The sequence below is a fragment of the Terrapene carolina genome, unplaced genomic scaffold, assembly GCF_002925995.2.
Source record: "Terrapene carolina triunguis isolate 2854851 unplaced genomic scaffold, T_m_triunguis-2.0 Scaffold23, whole genome shotgun sequence".
Taxonomy (NCBI): Eukaryota; Metazoa; Chordata; order Testudines; family Emydidae; genus Terrapene; species Terrapene triunguis.
Window position 1 is genome coordinate 29589435 of NW_020664374.1, and position 25842 is coordinate 29615276.

The following is a 25842-nucleotide window of genomic DNA, read 5'->3' on the forward strand; positions in this document are numbered from 1 at the left end:
CCCCCGCCCCCCCCCCCCTCAGGTCTGGGGTCCCGGCTGCCGGCCCCTTGCCAGCCGGCGTCCCAGCCACAGGCCCTGCTCAGCCCGCTGCAGGCCTAGGTGAACAGAACCCCAGGCTGGAAGCGGGCTGAGCAGGCTGGCGGCGTAAGATCAGCATTTTAATTTAATTTTAAATGAAGCTTCTTAAACATTTTGAAAACCTTGTTTACTTTACATACAACAATAGTTTAGTTATATAATATAGACTTAGAGAGAGACACCTTCTAAAAAACGTTAACATGTATTACCAGCACGTGAAACCTTAAATTAAAGTGAATAAATGAAGACTCGGCACACCACTTCTGAAAGGTTGCCTACCCCTGCTCTAGATAGTACACTCTGCAAATAATGTACAGTAACTGCTGTACTGTTCTTTCTTACCGGCAGTAACCTGAACTTCATCCTGGACACTGGGTGTCTTAATTTTAGTGGTGATCATAACATTTTTTGCTGCTGGCATAGCAGTTGTTCCAGGAACCACACCAGTTAACAGAACTTCCACTCGCTCCTCCACTCTGTTTCTGGCTCGACAGCATACAACAGCTACAGGAAAGAAGGGATCAATTTTTGTAAAATGTTGCTTTCCTGAAAAATTAATTTCTTGATTTTAACAAAATAACTAAAAATATAAGGGTGAGATATCTTTAGAAAGATGCTAATATCAGGTATTCAATTACCCCAATGGGGACTGAGACAGTGAAGAGGAGCCAGTTTCACTGTTCCCTTCATATTCTGTCTGACAAAAACACATGGTAAGATGTTGCTCAATTTATTGAAAAAACATTCTGGACTAAGCAATTCATTTCCACAGCTGCTTCTCAAATAACTTTTGAAAAGAAATCTCTGCAATTTCTTTGCAATTATGAAATTTAATTTAAATTAATTTAAAATATTTTAATTGGAAATAAAAATAGGAGCTGAAAAAAATAAATTCAAAAGAAAGTTAATAGTTGTGGAAACTGAAAAAGAATTTTTTTTATATCTTAATTTAAGACCACATGCTGTTGCTCAGAGTTGAAGTTTTAGAGAACATTTAACACAATTTTAGAGAACCATACTATGATTTAAAATTTTGCAACTTGAGTTTCCCTTAAGTATCTGAAGCAAAGGAATTTTAATATAGAATGTGACTTTCGTGAGTTCTGTGATTTTAATCCTCCCCTTAGAAAATATTTCAATGTTCAATACAAGGATGTTTTATCCGGTGTATTATAGTCTGTAAAACCTTTTTGATTACAATTCTTTCAACACCATGAAAGATTAGTAAATTAGATCTAGAAATTGAAGGGCACTATTATGTTCCCAGATAAAATGATTCAGAAATTTCCAGATGTCTCAAACTCTACATAGACTTGGACAAAGAGCTGGTTATCTGTTTCTCAGTTTTAAAATGTCTATGTTCTTTCCATCAAAATTATGCCCAAGTGAATATGAAAAGAATTATTTATTCTATGATTATGAAAAAGCTAAAGATTTTTTTTATCCACACAGATTTAGTCACAAATTTTTAGGTTAGAAGGAACAATTATGATAATCTAGTTTAACTTCCAGCATTATACAGTCCATAAAATTTTACCTAGTACTGCCTGCACCAAGCCCATAACTTCTGTTTGAAAGACATCCAAACTGGATTTAAAGTCTTCAAGTGATGGAGAACCCACCACATCCCTTGACAAGTTATTTCAATGGCTAATTACCTTCACTGTTTAAAATGTGGACCTTATTTCTAGCCTGAATTTACCTAGCTTCAGCTTCCAGCCATTGGATCTTATTCCTTTGTTTGATAGATTAAAGAGCCCTCTACTAAATTCTTCCGTGTAGGTACCTATAGAGCATGATCAAGTCACCTCTTAACCTTCTGTCTGATAAGCTAAATAGACTTAGATTCCCACACTTCTCACTATAAGGCAGGACTTCCAGAACTTGTATCATTCTTGTAGCTCCTTTCTGATCCCTTTCACATTTTTCAACATACAGTACTTTATGAAGTCTGGATACCAGAATGGGACAGTGTTCCCATAATGGTCTCACCACTACTGTAGACACGGGTAATATCACTTCCCTATTCCTACTTCCTATTTCCCTGTTTACATATTTAAGAATCACACCAGTCCTCTTTGCCACAGCATTGTACTAGAAGCTTCTGATCAGTTGGTTATTTACTAGAACTCTAAATCCTTCTCAGAGTCACTGCTTTCCAGGATACAGTCCCTGTATATGGTTCAATCACTGCTTTAGTGCCTCCTGGTGTCAGGTCAGGGAGTTTCAGAGGATCGTTTACTCTAGCACACCCTCTAGTCAGTTGATCTGGTTCTACCATGATCTTTTCTTGGTGAATTGCCCCTCTGGCTAGGGAACACTTAAATTCAATCCCCTTCCAGGGTTACAAAAGTCCAACTAAAAATTCAAAGATCCCAGTGATAATCCTGCCCCTGTTGAGCTTATCCACAGCCTGTCCCTGGACACTGCCTTTGGATAACGATTCCCCATTTACAGTTACCATTGGAGATCTATCCAATAGCTACTTTTTAATCTAATATGTACTACATTAATTTTATTCAATGCTACTTTTTATAATCATGTAGTGTGGTACTAAGTCAAACACTTTACAGAAGTCTATTGTGATGCAAAAAAGGATGAGGCACTATCTAATCAACTAGAGCAACAGTTTGAAGTTTTGATATCACAGGCTGTAGTCCGTAGGCAATTTTAATAATACTATTTCCAAAGAAAAAACAATATAATCCTTATATTTAGGATAACAATTTAATGAGAAAAATAGATCTCTAGAAGATTACTTGCTATGGGCCCTGATCCTACAATTGGTCAACGGGACATATATAATGGGACGTAAGTACATATGTAAAATGCTTAAGTGCTTTGCTGAGTTGGGGCCTATATTTAGAAGGATAAAGTACAGTCCATTTATAACTCTGGATTGTGCGATGGAAAGAGAACTCACAGTCTATATATAATTGTTACAAATTGTCATTAAATGCTATTGATATTCAGAATTAATGCAAAGATGTTGGTGTGAACTACAAATATGTATTGTGCATAATTTACATGGCAACAGAACTAGTTATAAATATGCTGAGTTTTCATAACAGCTTTTAAAAAATTAAAATTTAAGATGTGACAGCTTCCACTTACATAGAGTAGTATGTCACTTAAGCAATTTATTAATGCTAACATTTTTAATGTATAGTTACCTTACCTAGTGAAAACAATGGCCTAAAGAAAAGAGATATTTATCCCAAACTGCTTTCATAGTACACTAAAGATTTAAAATAAGAACACAAGCATTCACCTTTTGTACACATAGTTTTCATGCTAATGAGAAAAGTTATAATGGTGTCATACTGGGCACAAGTGGAATATTTGAGAATATTCTGCTTCACTCCTTTAATGAATAAAGAGGAAATTAGTGAGATGAAAGCTCTAATTAATATCACATGGGCATCTGACTGCAAGTTAAAGGTCCTTAAACAAATCAGAACAATGACAGTACAAATAATATCTATTCCTATTAAGTTCAATAATTTTAATCCTCAAGACGTCTCTCATTATCTTCCCACACTAATACAGGTTGTTTTTATTTGCCAAAGGGAGATTCAGTATAAAACTGACTAGCAAATTTTCAAGTGCCTTTATCTACTCACAGGCAGTGCTTTTATGAAGGCTATTAGTGTCTGAACCAGTTCACAATGTCCATGTTATTTAACAGAATTTAAAGTAAACCAATTCTGAAGTTATACTGTGATTAAGAAATAGATATATTTAATTTAGTAGCAAATGAAGCTCTATTTACTTCCAAAGTGAGCTAAAACAAAAATTCCATAAATATTAGTCTATATCAGTTAGTGCAAATTAATTTTCCCAGGAGTGTTATGGAAAAGTTAAAGTGATTTGCAATCTTCCTTCAGAGTTTGCTTTAGGATAAGTATCAAAATTCTTCTGTCAGATCTACTCCGTGGATGCTGATTCAATATTTTGCTCTCCTCACATATTTGCAAAGGTGTTCTGGAAAAACAGGCTGAAATCCACCTGTGTCAGCCTTCTGCATGATGCAAATTCCAAGTGTTAGATGTCAAAAGGCAAGCAACTGTTTTGATTTTATTACAGTTCTTATGTTTGTGGCTTTTCAGCTATTACATACCTGGTGCTGATTTATACGGTTGTGCTTCAGGGATTCCATGAATTGGGTAGATCCAGCATATTCCATGGATTTCCCCATTCTCTGACGTGGTGATGCTGTTTGGAAATTCAAGTAAAATATATAATTAACTTCGACTAGCTGAGAAACTGGTGTTATTGATGTTAACTTAAAACTGTGGCCAAGACTAGGGATTTTGGGTGCCCAACTTGAGACACTGTGAAAGGCTTATTTAGTCTAAAGGAGTAAAAAATATGGAAATAATCCTTTCAGATATGTTTGTTATTTTGGTTTGTGGTCATATTTCTTGAGTTCTTTCATGGGGCTCACTCCCTTTTCTACTTTTATACTCAAATTATCCTGGACTCCAAAGTTCTCAATGTGCTTGATTATTTTCCATTCCCTTGCATCTTGTGCAATCATTAACAGCTATGCACAGCTGCTGCAAAGTGGATATAAAATGGAACCAAATCAGAATGGTAGTGTTTTACACCCACTTTGCAAAGATGTGAATTTATCACACAAGAGAATTGAGAATTGAGCTGTGTATTCAGGATATGAGAACACTTGGTCTGATCTGTTCTCACTAATATCAGTGAAAATTTGGAGCAACTTCATTGAATTTGGTAGTTATATTAGTGGAAAATCAACAAAAATGGAATCAGCATAAGGCCAAATATATCTCTTGATAATTGCTTTCACAAATATATCAAAAGGATATTTACTGATTTATTATTAGTTCAAATTTAGAACTAATTCAAATTAGTTAAAAGAATAACGGAAGAATCCAACTGTTGTTCATTTATCTACTACACCTAAAAGCAGTGGCAAGTAATTCTCTTGAGTTTCCAAATTTAAAAAAATGAAAGGCAGGTGTTCAAACTGACTGAGTGCTAGCTACCATTGCAGTTCTTCGTTCAGATGTTTAAACACTTACATAGAAACGTCTCTCAGAATGGACAAATTTCTGCCATCAAAAACACACATGCAATTCCATCTGAAGACAATAGGAGTTGCATTCATATATCTGAGGAAAAATATGACCATTGGCTGAAATTGTTCAACAGTGATTTTTTTCCTATCACAATAATTACCTTTTCAGTTCTTTGTTTAATTCAGCAGGATCATCATAGGGCCAGTTTTCACCATTCTTCTTCACTACATGAACAATCACCACAGCTTCATACAATTTCATTGTGTCAGGCACAAACAACACCGGGATGTCCAGTTTACCTTTTGGAGGTAGTGGGATTGCTGTAAAATAATACAACAGTTTGTCACTAAGGTGGCAAAAAAGACATATTTTGAAAGCTTTGAGTCATTTAGTCACTTTCTATGTATATATTTCTCTTTGTCTATTCCACAGAATATTTAGTTTGGCCTCTATCATAAAGGACTATTTTCTCAATTCGAACAAAATTATTTTAACCTTTTATTGCAAGTAGTCAAATAATATATTGTTGCTCACAATGAAATGGACAAATGCATGCTTTACTTAAAACCCCAGCTCCTGGAGACAAGTGCTTACTTGAAAATCCCAGCTCTCACTTAAAAAAAAAGTTTTAACCTTCATAGTCATGGAGAAAAGCTTGCAAATGTGACCAGAAGGCACCTTGCAGGCTCAAAAACCTGGAGGTGAATTAAAAACCCCAAATATGTATTTTAAGTAATAATTTTAAGGTGATCCCATGATCTTTTGGGGTCTGACTCATGAATTTTGAATGTTTGGACTTAATATTATAAAGAGTCTAACACTATGTATAAAGATCCAATCAAAAACAATCCTTTATAAGTGTCATATCTACATATGGCTAAACTGTTTTTTTTTTCTGGTTTGCCTTTATTTAATGATAAATATTTTGTATGAGAGGAAATAATTAGTACATTTGGACAGGTAACTGAACAATATAAAATACATAACGTAACTTTAAAAACATGCTACTAAAACTAGTTTGATATTTTAGATTTCATCCATTAACATCACACTTTAAATTATTTCATGCTCTATGTTTAAGTTGCATATCACTTACTTTGACAACTATTTCCTTTAAATATATTTTAATAGGATTTAGTTCCATGTTTGCAATTGACTTTGCTCATTGTATATTTCATCCCATGTTGTAGGTTTCATCTCTCCCAGAGCCCTTGTTTGTACCTCCCCTTTTTGTACCTTCTCAACATACTTAAAAGCCTACAATGACAATCATTTATAGAAGTGAACAGTGCTTAATTTGTAATGAAAGAGGTGCCGAGGCTAAAGCAATTTTTTTACATTCATAACTGACGCAGTAAGCCTAGAGGTGCCAGGGCTCAGCCCAGCACAAGCCCTGGAAGTGTCCCATCTTATAGTGAAACCTGACCCTAAACACTTTATTTAGTATGCCATTTTGGAGAGACAGCTTTACATAGATTCACAGATTTTAAGGTTAAAAGACACCACTGTCATCATCTAGTCTGAGTTCCTGCACAGCACAGACCATATGACTTCCCTGAGGTTTTTGTTTATTTGTTTGTATTTGTACTATAACATACAGCATTTTCTCTCATATTGTTGTAACCGTTCTTCACTGTCAGAAATTCTTTGAAAATAAAGAACACATCACTAGAATAAAAGTTAACAGACGGACAAATTAGTTTTGAGGTTTTAACTATTGAAACCTCACATGGAATATTCAAATTCTGTACTGGGTGCTTTAAACCACTATTTTGAACAATCTTTTGATTACACAGAAATGTTTACCTACCAAAGTTTTATTTGAAATTTATAAATTGTAAAACCTGGCATAATTTTTCCAGCCTTTCCAGAAGAAAATCTTCTAAAGAGGGTCATCTGAGCATGATCTTCATTTTAGCAATGGTATTATTTTATCCTGGGAGATTCATGTTTAATCACTTAGGTGGTAGTACATTTCTTCTCCATGCAGCTCGATTTTTGGTCTGTAGCAAAGCTGGTAGAAATGGTCTGAATCTAGCAGTGAAATAAGTACTTGGAAACAAAGTAGCAGTATACGTTCTCTTTCCTAGTACTCAATTAAATATTAGGTTTGAACCTCTGCTAACTCATTTGCTAAATACTGTATTTTGTGTCAGAGTTTCTGTTTTTTTAATGATCAAGTCATCAAGATCTTAATTTCTGTTAAACAAGTTAAAATATAAATTTGTACAATGCTAGGACTATTCCTGCAGAAATGAATGGATATACTATGGGCTAGATCCTGGAGGGTAACCAGATTTCACAGCAGTCAGGGACGTGTGTGTGAGTACATGCACACACACACATTGCTCACCTGTACTCTCTCCTGCTCCAGCTCTGTGCATGCTGGTACCCTTGCACTATGTTAAAAGCGGAGTAAGACCTGCTCTAACTTGCTCAGGCTGCAGTAGTCACTGCGTTTTAACACAAAGCACTAAATACTACAGTACAGCTAAACTTACTGACCCTTGCCACATACAACAATGTACAGAAGTTTGAGAGATGGAATTTGCCTGCCAGGGTTCAGGGCTAGTGCCCCTCTCCTGCTGAAGTCCCAAGCACTGACAGGTGGGCCGCACAGGGCTGAAGCCCTGAAACCATGAAACCCCCATCCCTGCAGGGCAGAAGTCCCTAGCCCCACCAATCTGCCACAGGACAGAAGCCCCGAGCTCCCCCCCAGGCCGGTAGGTGGAGAATGAGGGGGCGTGGAGGGCTCCATGAGCTACACTTTAACTGTAAAAGAGCCGCATGTGGCTCGCGAGACACATTTTGACCACCCCTGCTCAGAATATGGTCAGCCCCTAAGGTACTCAAATGCTGTATGCGATATGAAATGTTGTTTTGGTTCATAGAATCATAGACTATTAGGGTTGGAAGAGACCTCAGGAGGTCATCTAGTCCAATCCCCTGCTCAAAGCACAACCAACACCAACTAAATCATCCCAGACAGGGCTTTGGCAAGCCGGGCCTTAAAAACCTCTAAGGATGGAGATTCCACCACCTCCCTAGGTAACCCATTCCAGTGCTTCACCACCCTCCTAGTGAAATAGTGTTTCCGAATATCCAACCTAGACCTCCACCACTGCAACTTGAGACCATTGCTTCTTGTTCTGTCATCTGCCACCACTGAGAACAACCTAGCTCCATCCTCTTTGGAACCCCCCTTCAAGTAGTTGAAGGCTGCTATCAAATCCCCCCTCACTCTTCTATTCTGCAGACTAAATAACCCCAGTTCCCTCAGCCTCTCCTCGTATGTGCCCCAGCCCTCTAATCATTTTCATTGCCCACCGCTGGACTCTCCAATTTGTCCACATCCCTTCTGTAGTGGGGGGACCAAACTGGACACAATACTCCAGGTGTGGCATCACCAGTGCCGAATAGAGGGGAATAATCACTTCCCTCGATCCTGTTCCTGATCACCTTCCTCTTCTCCAAGTGCTTCAAAATGGATTCCTTGAGGACCCACTCTATGATTTTGCCGGCAACTTAAGTGAGGCTGACCAGTCTGTAGTTCCCCGGGTTCTCTTTCCTCCCTTTTTAAAATATGGGCACTATTTTTGCCTTTTTCCAATCATCCGGGACCTCCCCCAGTAACCACGAATTTTCAAAGATAATGGCCAGTGACTCTGGCCAACTCCCTCAGCACTCTTGGATGCATTAGATTTCGACCCATGGACTTTTGCATGTCCAGCTTTTCTAAGTAGTCTTTAACCTGTTCTTTCACCACTGAGGGCTGCTCACCTCCTCCCCATACTGTGTTTCCCAGTGCAGCAGTTAGAGCTGACCTTGTCTGTGAAGACCGAGGCAAAAAAAGCATTGAGTACTTCAGCTTTTTCCACATCATCTGTCACTATGTTGCCTCCTCCATTCAGTAAGGGTCCCACATTTTCCCTGACCTTCTTCTTGACATCATAGACAAAAGTCACATTACAGAAATCGTCATCACAAATGGCACCCTAGCCAGCAGTTTCAGCAGAGACTAAATGGGCCTGGAGAATGAACTATTTTAAAGTGCACCAGGGTCGAAACACATTGGTAGGGCAATTTGGGATAGCTTGTATTGCCACTACCCAAGCTGTGACCATCTGTACCATCTTTCTGTCACCTTTCAATTGAACTTAGCACTTTTAAAAAACAGAGACTTTTTTTAATCTGTAATAGCTAGGCTTGGAAAGATTAGTTTTTTGTTGGTAAATGTAGATTTCATTGTACATGCTGAAACTGATGAGAAAATATTTCCATTGATAACTGAAATTTGTAGATAGACAAAGTAAGAAAAATGCTGCTTGCAAAGTTATTAGTTTGATTTAAGGATATCTACTTTGTATATTTTGATATATGATGTTGTGTTTTAAAGATTATAAAGCTTTAACTTTTGAATCTCAATATCTGCTGTCATTAAATAATTATTGTCTGACACCTCCCCCCAATTATTTTGTACAACTGTGGAAATTTAAAGAGATATAAATTGGGGGGGAAAGAGTCAGAATAAACAGATATTAGCCATTTTTGGTAGACATTTTTCTGCTGTTTAATACTACATGTTGCACCTTTTTTGAACAGGAAGTCTCTATCCCTGAGAACCACCTAGGAATCATGACTTGAATAGCAGAACTTCCAGAGTGCGGTGAAGCATCTGACAAGCATGCTGAGACACCAGATGGCAACTGGTTGGAAGTTTCATCGGTGGAAGAGGGACAAGTTAAATGAGGTAAGGACACCAAATTTGTCTCAGCCAGATTGGTGCAACTAAAATGACTCTGGCCTTGTCTTGTTTGATTTTTTTTTCAGTACTTTCAAAAGTAATGGTGTTGGTGGATATGCATAAATAAGGGGTCTCACTCTCCCTCCCTCGAGCAAAATTTTGTGCACTGTGTGTTGGCGGTGATTGCATACAAGTCTACCTTTGGAAACTCCCAAGTTAAGGGTTTGTTGTTGAGGACTCATGAGTCTAGCTCCCATTTAATTTTCGGAGAAGTGCCTGCTGAGCTCATTGGCCATGCTGTTTTGAATACCTGGAAGGTAAGAAGCTGAGATGACTATCTGGTTGGCTATGCACCAAATCCAGAGTTTATTGCTTTGCACAGAATGAGGGGGACCATGCCCCTGCCTATTGATATAAAACATCCAGGCTACACTGTCTGTCTGCTATGATTTTGACTGATTTGGCTCTTATCTTATCAGAGGAAGGAAGTGAAGGTAAGCATTTCTGACTTCTCTCAACTCTAGAAGTTTGATGTGGAGAAGCTGCTCTTGGGATGATGATTTTCCCTGTATCCTGAGAGGCACCAGATGTTGGCCCCCATTGCAAGAGGGAAGCATCTCATATTGCCATAATGCAAGGGGAATCATGAATACGTGGGACTCCTGCACAGACCTGGGGACGGTCCTTTCACCAGCTGAGTGACAGCAGAATACAGACACTTGCTTGTCCAGTCTGTGCTTGTTCCGTATATAGACTGTCCTGAGCCATCCCTGAAAGCGTCAAAGATGTAACTTGGTGCTTAGGGTTACAAAAACACAAGCTTCCATATTCCACAATAATTGAAGACAATTCCTTACTGAGGTTTGAGGGCTGAGCTGAATCTTTGAGATGAGATTCCTTAGGATGAGAAATCTGTCTGTAGGTAAGTGAGCCCAGCCTGCCACCAAATCCAGAGAATCTCCTGTGAAATCTATCTTCTATATTGGTGTCAGGGCAGACTTCTCAAGATTCAGTTGGAGGCCTAGTCTGTGGAATAATAAGCTTATAATTTGTACTGCTGACCACACCTCTTGATAAATTTGGCTCCTGAACAACCAATCATCAAGGTAAGGGAAAACAATTATCCTTAAACAATGAAGTTGGGTGGCTACAACCATCACGATCTGTGAAAATACCTTAGGCACAGGAAAGGCTGAAAGGGAGAATGCAGCACTGGTAGTGGTTGACTACAAAGTGAAGAAACCTCTTGTGAAAGGGGTTGTGACATGAAATTAGGCATCCTGAAGGTCAAGAATCACAAACTAATCCCTGGAATCTAGGGAGGGAATTATAGGTGCAAGGGTCACCATCCTGAATCTATGTTTTACACAGTTGTTCAGACATCTACTATCAGTCTCTCTCACCATGTTCTTTTTTGGAACCAGAAAGTACTTGGAATAAAACCCCTTTCCCTGTATTGCACAGGAATGGGCTCTATAGATCCTAAGTGTAGAAGAGAATTGACCTCCTGTCTCAGCAACTGATTGTGAGAGAGTCCCTGAAAAGGGACAGGGAAGAGGTGTGGGCAGGAGGGATGGAAGTGAAATGGATGGGATAACTGGATGTCACTACCTCCAAAACCCATTTGTCGCATGGTATGCTCTCCCACACAGCTCAAAATTGGGAGAGATGGTTTCCAAAGGGGGAAAGGAGACTGGGATGGTGCAGCAGTAAATCCCTGCTGAGTGAGTGATCCAGACTCTTGATCAAATCATCAAAACTGATGCATGGATGATACGGATGGCTGGGATGAGGCAGTTGTTGCAGTAGCTGGCTTATTTTTAAAATATCTAGGCCTCTTGGCCAGTGGCTCATGTGGCCTACAGAAGGTAGAATAATGGGGTGGAAAAGATCTCTACATCATCTGAGTCTTGCTAATCTCTCTCTGTTTGCAGTTCCTGAGAGATCAGAGCATGGCCCTCAAGTCCTTCAAGGTGTGAACGATAGAATCATAGTAAGTGTAGGACTGGAAGGGACCTCAAGAAGTCTTCTAGTTCAGTACCCTGCACTCAAGGCAGGACTAAGTATTATCTAGACCATCCCTAACAGGTGTTTGTCTAACCTGTTATTAAAAATCTCCAATGATGGAGATTCCACAACCTCTCTAGGCAATTTATTCTAGTGCTTAACCACCCTGATAGTTAGGAAGCTTTCCTAATGTCCAACCAAAACTGCCCTTGCTGCAATTTAAGCCCATTGCTTCTTATCCTGTCTTCAGAGGTTAAAGAGAACATTTTTGCCCTCCTCCTTGTACCCGAAAAATGTTATCATATCCCCCCCTTAATCTTCTCTTCTCCAGACTAAACAGACCCTATTTTTTCAATCTTCCTTCATATGTCATGTTTTCAAGACCTTTAATCATTTTTGTGCTCTTCTCTGGATTTTCTCCAATTTGTCTGCATATTTCCTGAAATGTGGCACCCAGAACTGGACACAATACTCCAGTTGAGGCCTAATCAGTGTGGAGTAGAGCGGAAGAGTTACCTCTTGTGTCTTGCTTACAACAGTTACCACTTGTGTCCTGCTTGTACATCCTAGAATGATGCTTGGATTTTTTTGCAACAGTGTTTACACTGTTGACTCATATTTAGCTTGTGGTCCACTATGACCCCCAGATTCCTTTCTGCAGTACTCCTTCCTAGGCAGTCATTTCCCATTTTGTATGTGTGCAACTGATTGTCCTTCCTAAATGGAGTACTTTGCATTTGTTCTTATTGAATTACATCATATTTACTTCAGACCATTTCTCCAGTTTGTACAGATCATTTTGAATTTTAATACTATCCTCCAAAGCACTTGTAACCCCTCCCAGCTTGGTATCATCTGCAAGATTCATAAGTGTCCTTTCTATGCCATTATCTAAATAATTGATGAAGATATTGAACAGAATGGGAAGATATCGAACAGGACCCCATTTGATATGCCCTTCCGGCTTGACTGTGATCCACTGATAACTATTCTCTGGGAACAGTTTTCCAACCAGTTATGCACCCACCTTATAGTAGCTCAATCTAGTATTCCCTAGTTTGTTTATGAGAAGGTCATGTAAGACAGTATCAAAAACCTAACTAATATCAAGATATACCAATATCAAACTAATAAAAAATGCACTTTACCAAGCCTATTTACAAGCCAACAGGGCATCAGGATTGCAGCAAGGGGAGGGAGAGGGCAGAGCCTATCCCCACTGGAGTTATGTCCCAGTTCAAGGGCCTGAAACTGTAAATCACAATCACACATTGTCCTCACCCTAACAGCAGGAACCCCAGCAACTTCCAGAGGATGAACAAGGTTTGCAGGATATTGGATTAAGTCAGATATGGGAGTAAAAAAACGAGTTTATTTATTCTTGATGCAGTATAGAAACAAGCACAGCACTTTGCCCAACAGCTTAGATAAGGCCCTGCCCTAAGGAATTTCAATATACTGTTAAGTACAACTAATAGAAACAGATACAGTTACAAACAGAAAGTCTGAGGGTGGGGATAGGCAGTCAGGAATTGAAAGAAAGGGAGATGGCTTTCAAGAAGGTTAAAGCAGGCAGGCACCACCCTACTTAATGGTTAATCTGCCATTAAAACGAAACCTTTAAATTGTGCTCCCTCCCACTATCAGCAGGTAAGGGTCCTCTCTGCTCCCCTGGCTCAGAAGCTTCATTTACTTGGTCCCAGGGGCTAATTACTTGAAGACTTGGGTATGGGGGGGTTGTCAGAACCGAGTCCAGAACTGGTCTTAGGGCTTTCTCTGTCATCAGTAATTTAAACTTGATCTCCCTGTTTTTCTGAGAACTCATTTTGAAGGTGTAGATTTTGCACTTACTGGGGATATGATTGACTCCCAAACAGCGAAGACACTGAGAATGCCCATAACTGACCGGGATAGATTCCAGGCAGGAAAGAGTCTTTGTAAAACCCAAGGATCCTGGTATTCCCCAGAACTAAAGTTCAGAATAACCCCCTTCATGAGGAAAAAATGAAAGGAAAAAGGAGGGGACTGCAGTCCCAACAACTACTACCAAGCTAAACTAACTAATGCTACACTACTAAACTGAGGAGAGCAGGAGCAGCTCTACATTGTCTCAGGCCAAAGGTGGCTGACAAGGAACTGAGGGCGCTTCTCCCATGCAGACCTATAGGTCCTTGGAATGGGGCACCAGGACACATAGGGTGCATGCGTGGGCCAGACAGGCACTGCTACCAAAAATCTCCAAGCAAAGGCACAGGGGGTGTAAGCACACCTGAAGGGGATCACCCATGGACACTCCTTGAAGAAGAAACCAGGATTTCTGAGCCTCAATATTCTTCTGTGGGCAGCAAATAGCTGTGAAACCCAATGATAAATGTGTGCCTCAAGTCCTAGTGGCTGACCCACAGATGATCATAGCCTACTACTGCTATCTGTTTCTCTTTGGCTCAAGTTGCAGAGGTTTGTGCAGTGGCTTACAAGTTCCAAGCCTGCTGATGAACCATGTGGGAATCAATGTGGTTCCACATGATAGAATTAGTTTTTTCAGATTTCATTTTTTAAAAACCTAGGAAGCTACAACAACAACAAAAAACTATCCTCTCATTTTGACTCATTTTCCCTCCGCTCTCTTCAGGGTTGACTGCTCAGAAAAGGGATTTGGAGAAAAGGATAAGAGTGGTAAAGTCCTGTCCCCCAGTTTCCTCCTGTTGGAAAACAGCTCTGGACACCAATATAGCTTTCCCTGGTCTTTAAAGCCAGTACTTTTCACTTCTGATTGGGTCTTTAGAAAAGCAGCTAGCTAGTCAGCTGCCTCAGTGTTCCTGCTGCAAGCACCAGAACTACATCTCAGCATATAGCAGGGGGCGATTTCAGTACATCTCAGCATCACAGATCCTGTTGCAACTGGCTGCCTGTGGTCTCATGCTGTCTGTACTGGTAGCTAGGGATACCTGGAGTGCAGTGGTGCTCTGGTGATGTTTCCTTCCCCTGGCTATGACATCGAGGCTGATGGCTACAAGGACAGCATGGCATACTGTTGCTACACCAGCCTGGAAAATCTCTAGCTAGCCAGTCAAGCTACCTTTATGGCCCCTTTGCATTGCCAGAGCAGCACAGGGATAACAGCTCAGCTGAGGATCTGGTCCTCTAGCTCTCTGAAAAAATGACATTAATAAAGTAAGTTGTGGGTTTTTTTCAAAAGCTACAAATTAGATGCGTTTATTTTTATTTTCTGTTATTGTAAGGTATGAAAAAGCCTGAGAAAGTTTGGAGAATTATTCTGTGTCCGACTGTGTATACAGTAACTAATTCTGCTTGTTAAAGAACACAAGTGCTTCTTAAAATTAATATTGTAATGATGAATCTATGTGGTTGCATCCTGATCTCCAGTTAGTGGAAAACTGGTCATTAAACATCACACTAATTTTGTAATACCACTGCTAACTCATGATACAGCTCAATAAACCTTATTATTATAAACTATTTATAATGACAGTAATTCTTACATTATTAGGCTTGCTGATGATTGTCAACTAACCAACTGGTCATTTGGTAAAGATTGATTTCCTTATGATTTTGCCTAATTAATAAAATAGATATGAAATAGGTATAATTGCAAAAACCATACGCTGCTTTATGTTTCTCTTCTGTCATTTTTACTTGGTATGTATCTGCCAGCAAAAACTGCATATTAAGGACTTGTTTCTACCTCTCTGTAAGTATTTATATTGTAGTAATCCCTGTAGCATATAGACATGAAATATCCATAACTCCCTCTCCAGAGAGTTCAGTAGCAGTACACCTTTTATTAAGAATGCATTGTCACAATTTCTAATGACCTTTGATCTAGGTAATGACAGTTACATGCTATTTTTTTTTAATTAGTGAGGAAACAGATGGTCTTTTGTAATCAGACCCTAGTCCATTGAGGGCTTTGAAAATTGGGAACATAACCTTGAATTGGATTAGATATTGAATAAAAAGCCAGTATAGCATGTTCTAATTTACCTGTTCCACTTAGAAGTTGGGCTGCTGCTTTCTGAGCGATTTGAAATGTGTCTACTGTGTCAGCCCTAGGCAGGGTGCACTTCAAGAAATGGCCATAGTTATCCACACCTTCATTTCTTAAATAAAGGCTAAGTTTTCATCTGTGTGAGGACTGGATGCATTTTTCTTTCCAGGTGGAGTGGGGAAAGATATTTATAGCCATTGCTGCAGCTTGGAAATTCAGACATATGACGTAAGACTATGCAAAACTCTGCTAATCTAGGGATGAACACCCTCAGTGGAGTGGGCCATGGATTCCTCAAGATCTCTGAAAGGCTTCCTCTTGATTACTGACTGCACCTTTATCTTACCCAAGTTGAGTTTCAGACAGCTGTTAATCACCTGGACATATGTTTCTTCACAGCACTGAGGTAGGCAGGTTATGGTGTGGTTAGCTTTAGAAAGGACTATATCATTGATTTATTACTGGCAATTGAGCTTGCAGCATCTCAGTACGTCTTCCAGTGCTTTGTCATAGATGATGAACTGGAACTCTGTGAGATTCCACAGGTGAACACTCTGGGTGGGGAGGAGCAGCTGCCCATCACAATCCTCTGATATCTAAGTGAAATAAGCAGAACCATCTGGCAGCAAGTCTCTCTCTTCTTGCTAGGTTCCCCAAAAAGGCTATCATGACCTCAGGATCATCTGTGTTTAAAGCAGTAGATAGGTCTGCTAAAATCAGACATCGTTGTCTTGTCACTGTCCATCACTAGGAACTCAGTATGATTGGCGCTCTCTTTGTGTCACAGTCAGGATCCTCATGGGGAGAGGATATTAACAGACGTTAGATGCTGCTAGAGATGATTTGCTAATACCTCCTTAGTGAATTCACTCAGAAGGGGAGGATTTAAGATCAGGTAGTTAGCGAGATATTGCCAGGGCTCTGGTAGGTTACTGTCCCTGAGGGATGCATTGATAACACTAGTGTGCAGAAGGCCCAGGTGATCTTTGCTTGCCTTCACCAGCTAGAAGAGGCAAAATTCTGGCTCACGTGTGGACTTCCCTTGGCACCTTCCTAGTGACTGGTCCTTTGTTAAATGGGAGAGTGGATATATATCAGTGCTTTAGGCTGATTTTTACTGACTCTGTTACTCTGGTGAGGCTGCTTCAGACCCTCCCCTCCACTTGGCAGTGCGCTTTGCCTGGGGACATGAGTGGGTAGGTATAGCAGTCTGACTTGCCTGTTCTACATTAGTCTTGCCCAGCTGGGTAGTTGTGTAAATGGAAAGAACGCTTCCCTGGATCTATCCATGAGGATTCAAGGTGGGTCATTATGGCTGGTCCTGTATCTTGCTGGGAGATTGCTTGGGAAAATCCCTTTGTTGTCATGCCATTTTTTCATTCCTGGGTCAATGGGTCACAGGTGACATCTGCTTGTATGCAGAATCTCCCAGGATAAGACGAGTAGGTGTCTGCAGGATTAGGCCTGAAACAAGATTTGTCCACTCTGAAATGAACTTTTGGGTGGTCTGTATATAATTAGAATTTCAGTGCTGATCATGTGTCTGACTCACATGTCAGTCAGGTACATTTCAGCAGTTAGGTTTTCAGGAATCTCGCTACACCTGAGGTTAGCTGGGGAGATGATGGTCACTTTACCTCACTTGTCACCACTCTATTCACGGAACCGACTTCAGAGAAGAGTCTCCAGAGGGAATTTAAGTTGGTGTAACTTATGCTATCTTCCAACTCCTTCAACACACATTATGCAACAATTCCATAGTCTGGCTCATTGAATCTGAGTGCAAAGAAGTCTATGTTGGTGCAAATCATATGTAACAAAGAAAGGAAAATAGCTAATCTCAGGAGGGTATAAAAGGCTGAAAGCTAAATTAGCCCTCATCCTACATTAACTTAAAGATTTTTATGTTATCCCCTGGCTCCTCAGCATGTAACCAACATCATCTTAGATTCCCTTACACATTGGGTAGTGTGTGTATAAGTAGGCATAACGGCGTTTAATTGTGTATAAAGGAATCTAACATACACAACCTTGTATGTCATTTCTGAGTTTGGACTAGAGTGTCTCCTCCGCTCCCCCCCACCCCACCCCACCCCACCCAGCGGCTGTTTGCTTCCCGAATTGTGGGAGCTTAGATCAGTCATTTTCCACTGTGGATGCCCGCTGATGGGGCTCTGTCATAACTATAAAGGGAAGGGCAACAGCCCTCCTGTGTACAATACTATAAAATCCCTCCTGGCCAGAGACTCCAAAATCCTTTTACCTGTAAAGGGTTAAGAAGCTCAGGTAACCTGGCTGACACCTGACCCAAAGGACCAATAAGGGGACAGGATACTTTCAAATCTTGGTGGGGGGAAGGCTTTTAATTAAAGAAAAAGGTAAAAATCATCTCTGTAAAATCAGGATGGAAATAACTTTACAGGGTAATCAAACTTAATGACAGGCTCTGATGTCAGTGTTTCAAATCTAGAATTTGAGGCCATTCCATATTTACCTGATTGCTTTTGAGGATGTTCCTTCCCTTATTAGAAAGGTGAAGAAAGGACTATGGAAATCAGACCTTAACCAGTGATACACAAATGTCTATTTCAAACTTGCAAAATAATTGAAATTGATTTGAGAATTGTTGGGGTTTGTTTAAAAAAAGTGAGTGGCATGAGAGGAAGAATACCTGTGCCAAGTCTTTACCCCTTATTTGAATGATTTCACAACATCACTATTACAAGCATACAAAGGACAATGTAATAGAGACAAAGTGTTTATAAGCTTTGTTTGCCATTTCATGACTCTTGCATTTTATAAAATTTTGTATAAGTCTGACAGACACTTTGTGATTTATTTCATTTAGAGCTTTAAATTAGAAGGATTTATTTGTGGTACTAAAGCATGGATACAAGTTAAACAATTGCTATTTAGATGAAAAGAAATGGATTGAGAACAGATCTCAGTAATTAAATATGTAGTTTTCTTTAATGCAATTTATTTGGTTTTTAAATGAAGCCTGTCTAAAAGGCCAGGCATGAGCTTTCCTGTTCATTTATTAAATTATCCTTCTCTAACTAATAAGCCTACAGTACAGTTGCTGCTGAAATAAAAAACTACTTAATATATGACAGCAATATCTATTGCCTTTATTTATCATAGAAGTGTAGTAATAACTAATGCTACAATACCTAAGATTGAAACTCATTAAAAAATATATTGCCAAATACAGTAGTTCATTACTCTGGTGATAACCATAACAAGGAAAATTACATTTTTAATAGTTTAACTTTTAGATAAAATATACTAGTAATATAAGTTAAATAATGATGAGCATACCCTTGTTTAGGATAAATGCATAGTATCTTAGTGATGGTCTTTTTTCATCCCTAACACAAGGGGTCTGCCTAATACATTTTAGGAGAAAATCCCCACCACCCCCATACTCCCATGCCATATTTGAGTAGCCAAGTTTGGTGCAGGAATGTTCTGTGGTGGTGAGGGGAAGAAATAACCTCCCAGGCTGTGTAACCTCCATTGAACCACACTATGGCAGTCCCTTGTAGCCATTGTCTTCCCTTGCTGGTATGGCATCTGTGACGTTATTGATATAATCTGGGACCATATAGATCATTGTTGCAACCAAGGTCCTGTAGTGGCACCCAAATCTTTTATAAAGGGGGTCAAATGGGGTGTCTAAGACAAGGTTATGGTTTACTGGTTATGATTATGCTGTCTATATGTGTGTATCAATTTTGTAGTTGAAGTTATGAATATTGGCTCTATACTGTCTGTATTTCAAACTTATGCTATGCTGCTGGGTGACATCCCAGACAAACTGGTGTTAGCTCTGCCTAGCCTGCTTGATGGCTCATTAAGGACCATCAGCTGTACAATTGACCCATTGAGAGAAGGCAAATATGCCTTGAGACTCAGCAAAGTATGCAGGAACTTGCCCATGTGACTCCAGACTCCATTTTGCTGTAATTTTCCACAGTAAGAACAAAGGTGTTCTTACACCTGGAAAAGACTATATAAGGCTGATGCCTCATCTCCATCTTGTCTTCAATCCTGCTTCATACCTCTGGAGGAACTTTGCTACAAGCTGAAGCTTTGAACAAAGAACTGAGGACCCATCCCAGCGAGGGATGTATTCCAGAGACTTGATTTGAACCTGCAGTTTATTCTATCGCTGCTGCAAGCCTGAACCAAGAACTTTGCCATTACTGTATATAATTGATTCCATTTAACCATTCTAACTCTCATCTCTATCTTTTTCCTTTTATGAATAAACCTTTAGATTTTAGATTCTAAAGGATTGGCAACAGCGTGATTTGTGGGTAAGATCTGATTTGTATATTGACCTGGGTCTGGGGCTTGGTCCTTTGGGATCAGGAGAACCTTTTTCTTTTACTTGGGTATTGATTTTCATAACCATTTGTCCCCATAACAAGTGGCACTGGTGGTAATACTGGAAAACTGGAGTGTCTAAGGAGATTGCTTGTGAGACTTGCGGTTAGCCAGTGGGGTGAGACCAAAGTCCTCTTAGTCTGGCTGGTTTGGTTTGCCTTAGAGGTGGAAAAACCCCCAGCCTTGGGCTGTAACTGCCCTGTTTTAGCAATTTGTCCTGAATTGGCACTCTCAGTTGGGTTCCGCCAGAACCGCATTGTCACAGCATCTCTGCTCTGTGTGGTGTCACAGGGTTGCCAAGCATCACACATCTTGCAAGACACTCATGGACTTGCTTCAAGGCTGCCCTCATCCCAACTGCTATTGCATATGTATAACTAGGCTGCTGACAGACTGCAGTGATTCCCCTGCAGTTTCTCCTCAAAGCTGCTATGGTGGATTTTACAGGATTTCAGTCTGAGGACTTGGAGCTAAAAGCTGAGCAGTGAAGAGGTGGAAGATGACTTGTCCAGATGGTGGGGTAGAGAAAGGGAATCAGAGTACAATGCAGCAGCTGTACGTAGGGCACAGGTTAGCATGGAAAAATGGAATGGGAGCACAGAGAATAATGGGCAGCAGGACTGAAGAAGCAGAGGAAAAAATGGGGGAAGGCTGGGAGGCATAGACAGTAAAATGGAGGAAGGTGGGGGAGGGGAGTCAAAGGAAAAGATGGGTGGACACAGGATTGTGGATGGTACTTAGACAGCAAAGTGTGAAAGATACTTACAGTGGGGATACTTAGTGGGGATACATTTTCTATAGATTCATAGATTCTAGGACTGGAAGGGACCTCGAGAGGTCATCGAGTCTAGTCCCCTGCCCTCATGGCAGGACCAAATACTGTCTAGACCATCCCTGACAGACATTTATCTAACCTACTCTTAAATATTTCCAGAGATGGAGATTCTACAACCTCCCTAGGCAATTTATTCCAGTGTTTAACCACCCTCACAGTTAGGAACTTTTTCCTAATGTTCAACCTAAACCTCCCTTGCTGCAGTTTAAGCCCATTGCTTCTTGTTCTATCCTTAGAGGCTAAGGTGAACAAGTTTTCTCCCTCCTCCTTATGACACCCTTTTAGATACCTGAAAACTGCTATCATGTCCCCTCTCAGTCTTCTCTTTTCCAAACTAAACAAACCCAATTCTTTCAGCCTTCCTTCATAGGTCATGTTCTCTAGACCTTTAATCATTCTTGTTGCTCTTCTCTGGACCCTCTCCAATTTCTCCACATCTTTCTTGAAATGCGGTGCCCAGAACTGGACACAATACTCCAGTTGAGGCCTAACCAGCACAGAGTAGAGTGGAAGAATGACTTCTCATATCTTGCTCACAACACACCTGTTAATGCATCCCAGAATCATGTTTGCTTTTTTTGCAACAGCATCACACTGTTGACTCATATTTAGCTTGTGGTCCACTATAACCCCTAGATCCCTTTCTGCCATACTACTTCCTATACAGTCTCTTCCCATTCTGTATGTGTGAAACTGACTGTTCCTTCCTAAGTGGAGCACTTTGCATTTGTCTTTATTAAACTTCGTCCTGTTTACCTCAGATCATTTCTCCAATTTGTCCAGATCATTTTGAATTATGATCCTATCTTCCAAAGCAGTTGCAATTCCTCCCCGTTTGGTATCATCTGCAAACTTAATAAGCGTACTTTCTATGCTAATATCTAAGTCGTTGATGAAGATATTGAACAGAGTCAGTCCCAAAACAGACCCCCTGCGGAACCCCACTCATTATGCATTTCCAGCAGGACTGGGAACCTTTAATAACTACTCTCTGAGTATGGTTATCCAGCCAGTTATGCACCTACCTTATAGTAGCCCCATCTACGTTGTATTTGCCAAGTTTATTGATAAGAATATCATGCGAGACCATATCAAATGCCTTACTAAAGTCTAGGTATACCACATCCACCGCTTCTCCCTTATCCACGAGATTCGTTATCCTATCAAAGAACGCTATCAGATTGGTTTGACATGATTTGTTCTTTACAAATCCATGCTGGCTATTCCCTATCACCTTACCACCTTCCAAGTGTTTGCAGATGATTTCCTTAATTACTTGCTCCATTATCTTCCCTGGCACAGAAGTTAAACTAACTGGTCTGTAGTTTCCTGGGTTGTTTTTATTTCCCTTTTTATAGATGGGCACTATATTTGCCCTTTTCCAGTCTTCTGGAATCTCTCCCGTCTCCCATGATTTTCCAAAGATAATAGCTAGAGGCTCAGATACCTCCTCTATTAGCTCCTTGAGTGTTTTAGGATGCATTTCATCAGGCCCTGGTGACTTGCAGGCATCTAACTTTTCTAAGTGATTTTTAACTTGTTCTTTTTTTATTTTATCTTCTAAACCTACCCCCTTCCCATTAGCATTCACTATGTTAGGCATTCCTTCAGACTTCTCGGTGAAGACCGAAACAAAGAAGTCATTAAGCATCTCTGCCATTTCCAAGTTTCCTGTTACTGTTTCTCGCTCCTCACTGAGCAGTGGGCCTACCCTGTCCTTGGTCTTCCTCTTGTTTCTAATGTATTGATTAAAAAGTCTTCTTGTTTCTCTTTATTCCTGTAGCTAGTTTGAGCTCATTTTGTGCGTTTACCTTTCTAATCTTGCCCCTGCATTCCTGTGTTTGCCTATATTCATCCTTTGTAATTTGTCCTAGTTTACATTTTTTATATGACTCCTTTTTATTTTTTAGATCATGCAAGATCTTGTGGTTAAGCCAAGGTGGTCTTTTGCCACATTTTCTATCTTTCCTACCCAGCGGAATAGCTTGCTTTTGGGCCTTAATAGTTTCCCTTTGAAAAACTGCCAACTCTCCTCAGTTGTTTTTCCTCTCAGTCTTGATTCCCATGGGACCTTACCTATCAGCTCTCTGAGCTTACCAAAATCCGCCTTCCTGAAATCCATTGTCTCTATTTTGCTGTACTCCCTTCTACCCTTCCTTAGAATTGTGAACTCTATGATGTCATGATCACTTTCACCCAAGCTGCCTTCCACTTTCAAATTCTCAACATGATTTACATTTTTCACTTTTTTTTCCAATTCTAATTTTTCCCAAGCATCTGGATGTGGTGTAGACAAAACTTTGGAACACTGTATATAATCTTCATTTACCTACTGACAACTATGCTGGCTCACTTCAAGGGGTCCATCTTCCTCCTGTGTGCACCCAGTGTGGGCCTGAGTCATAAGCCATTGAACTCTATGGAAAAACTGCCCATTGACTTCAACAAGCTTTGGCTTGATGCCTAAGAGCACTGGGAAATGAGGGAGCTCTCCCTCTGTAGAGTGCATGCAAAAGATCACTTGCTTTACTCACAGCTATGAGTAAAATCACTTGACATACACCTGAAAACTAGGCAACTATGGATCCACATAACATTGGAGTCTCTTGCCCAGGCTGCGCTATTCCATGGCCTGCTCCTGCTCCCAAGTCTCAGAGTGTAAGAAACTTCAAGACAGCTAGCTCCAGAATACCAGGCGTGTGGAGCCCTTGCAGAGTAATCCAAATTATTTTCCCCTCTATAAATCTATCCACACTATCCTGGCGCAGGCTGGTCGCTGCTTCCCACAGCTCCCATTGGCTGGGTAGTGATCCGTGGCCATTGGGAGCTGCGGGTGGCCGTGTCTGCAGACAGTGATTGTAAACAAACTGTCTCGCGGCCTGCCAGTGGATTACCCTGATGGGCTGCAGGTTGCCCACCGTTGCTCTACAGTGTACTAACTTCTTGTGCACTAACTTGCCATGCGCACACTGCTACAATGCAGTGAAAGTCCTGGAGTGCATCTTTAAGCATGGCTTAATGTACTGTGCTATAGCAGGGTCCACACAGTAAGCTAGTGCCTGGCAAGCTGGCACACTGTAGATTCACATCCTTGCTTGCTCCACATTTGTTGCACACTTATTTACCATGTAGAAAAGCCCTATGAGAACAACACTGGAAGCATCACATTCATTATTTAGGAAAGATGCCATGTCCCTTTTGGCAGACAACTATAAAAAGAATTCAGTCCTACCCAATTTGTCAATGAAGGTTAAAAGTTCACCTTGCCCTGCGAGATGACACTAGCAGGAAGTTCCACTTTCCCATCTCTCCTATACAGTAAAACCATGACTTGTTTTTATCCATTTCATCTAATTTTTAAACCAAAATACACACTGAAATATCTTGAATTTGTGGTTTAAAAAAAACTATAACTTTCAGTTCAGGTGTAATTGAATTTTTGACATATGTCATATATCTCTTTGCTTATTTTTGATAGATATTTTTATTTTCATTTTAAGCTTTTCTTAGCCATAGGTAACTGTTCTTATCACTGACTACAGAGTGAAATTCTGAAGCTATGGAAGATTTTAATCAAAATAGAAGTATGATGAAGCCAGAAATGACGTTGGTACAGCTGCATCTTTTTACTTTTTGTATTCAGCCAAACATTACACAACTTATGACAGGTAGCCAGAAATTGTATTAGATGTTAATTTTCAAAGAAATCAACTGTATAAAAGCAAATCTTCTCTGATTTATTCTTGGCATGTGAACGGTGAGGGATGCAAAGATTACTCAGCACTTTTATCCTTTCCAAAGTTTCTTCCTTGCCATAACCTCTTGAAACAGTCAAGAAAAAAAAAAGTTTAGCTTTTATTCTCTTCTGTGAACCTCCTGTACTATTTCCCTGAGTTTCATAATTGCTCATTGTTGACTAGTCAGTTCCCACACTTGGGCAAACATGCTGCTGCAGTAAGGCTGCAGTAAGGTTTTTCTTCTTCGAGTGCTTGCTCATATCGATTCCAATTAGGTGACTACCAAGCCTTACCTAGGTGGTGGAGTCGAAGTGAGACATCGCTGAGTGCAGAACCGCTGATCCAAATGCAGCATCGTCTCTAGATTGCTGTATGTAATAGTCCGGTGCGGGGGTCGTGCCCTCTCAGGGGCCGTCGGGAGCCAGGCCACTTCACTACACGGCCTGGATCAGTCTTCTGGTTCCGAAGGTCTCGGGGTTCCGCCCCTCAGGCAGGGCTGAACAAAAAGACACACTACTGTTGCACGAGGCTCCAGCCCTCCGTCGGGGCTGGGCCGCAAATCAGTCTAAGCTCCGGTTCTTGCAGCCGGAGCTAAGCAATTACAAGGTCCAATAAGCCCAGCCGCTAGCTCAAGGCGGGGCAATACACAAGTTTCCTGGGGCTCAGATCCTTCCCGCAGGCTGAGCGCCAATAACGCTAATAGCGAAGCCCCGGCTCTCAGTCAGGGCGGGGCACCTAACACTTAGGGTTAGTGAGTAGGGCGCCAGTCCTTGCCTCAGGAGTTGGGCAAGAACACTAGTCTCTGAGCTCCGGGCCTTACCTCAGGAGCTGAGTAGTAATAACGCAACCAGGGGAGCCCAGGCCCTTAGTCAGGGCGAGGCGACAAACAATAGTTCAAGCGGGCTCAGGTCCTTGCAGCAGGCTGAGCACAAACAAAGTCAGGCAGCCCAGGCCCTCAGGCAGGGCGGGCAGCAAACAATAGTTCAAGG

At 40.6% G+C, this 25842-nt stretch overlaps 1 protein-coding gene across 1 annotated transcript in view; it reads right to left on the reverse strand.

The window, feature by feature from the left end:
* LOC113406192 (cilia- and flagella-associated protein 47-like) overlaps positions 1-25842 on the reverse strand; it is a 691445-nt gene that overhangs the window by 74204 nt on the left and 591399 nt on the right. Inside the window, exons 55-57 of the mRNA XM_029910955.1 lie at positions 5290-5449; positions 4199-4293; positions 421-582 (exon numbers count right to left, since the gene is read on the reverse strand). Coding sequence (XP_029766815.1) covers positions 421-582; positions 4199-4293; positions 5290-5449 — 417 coding nt within the window. The remainder of the gene's footprint in view (positions 1-420; positions 583-4198; positions 4294-5289; positions 5450-25842) is intronic.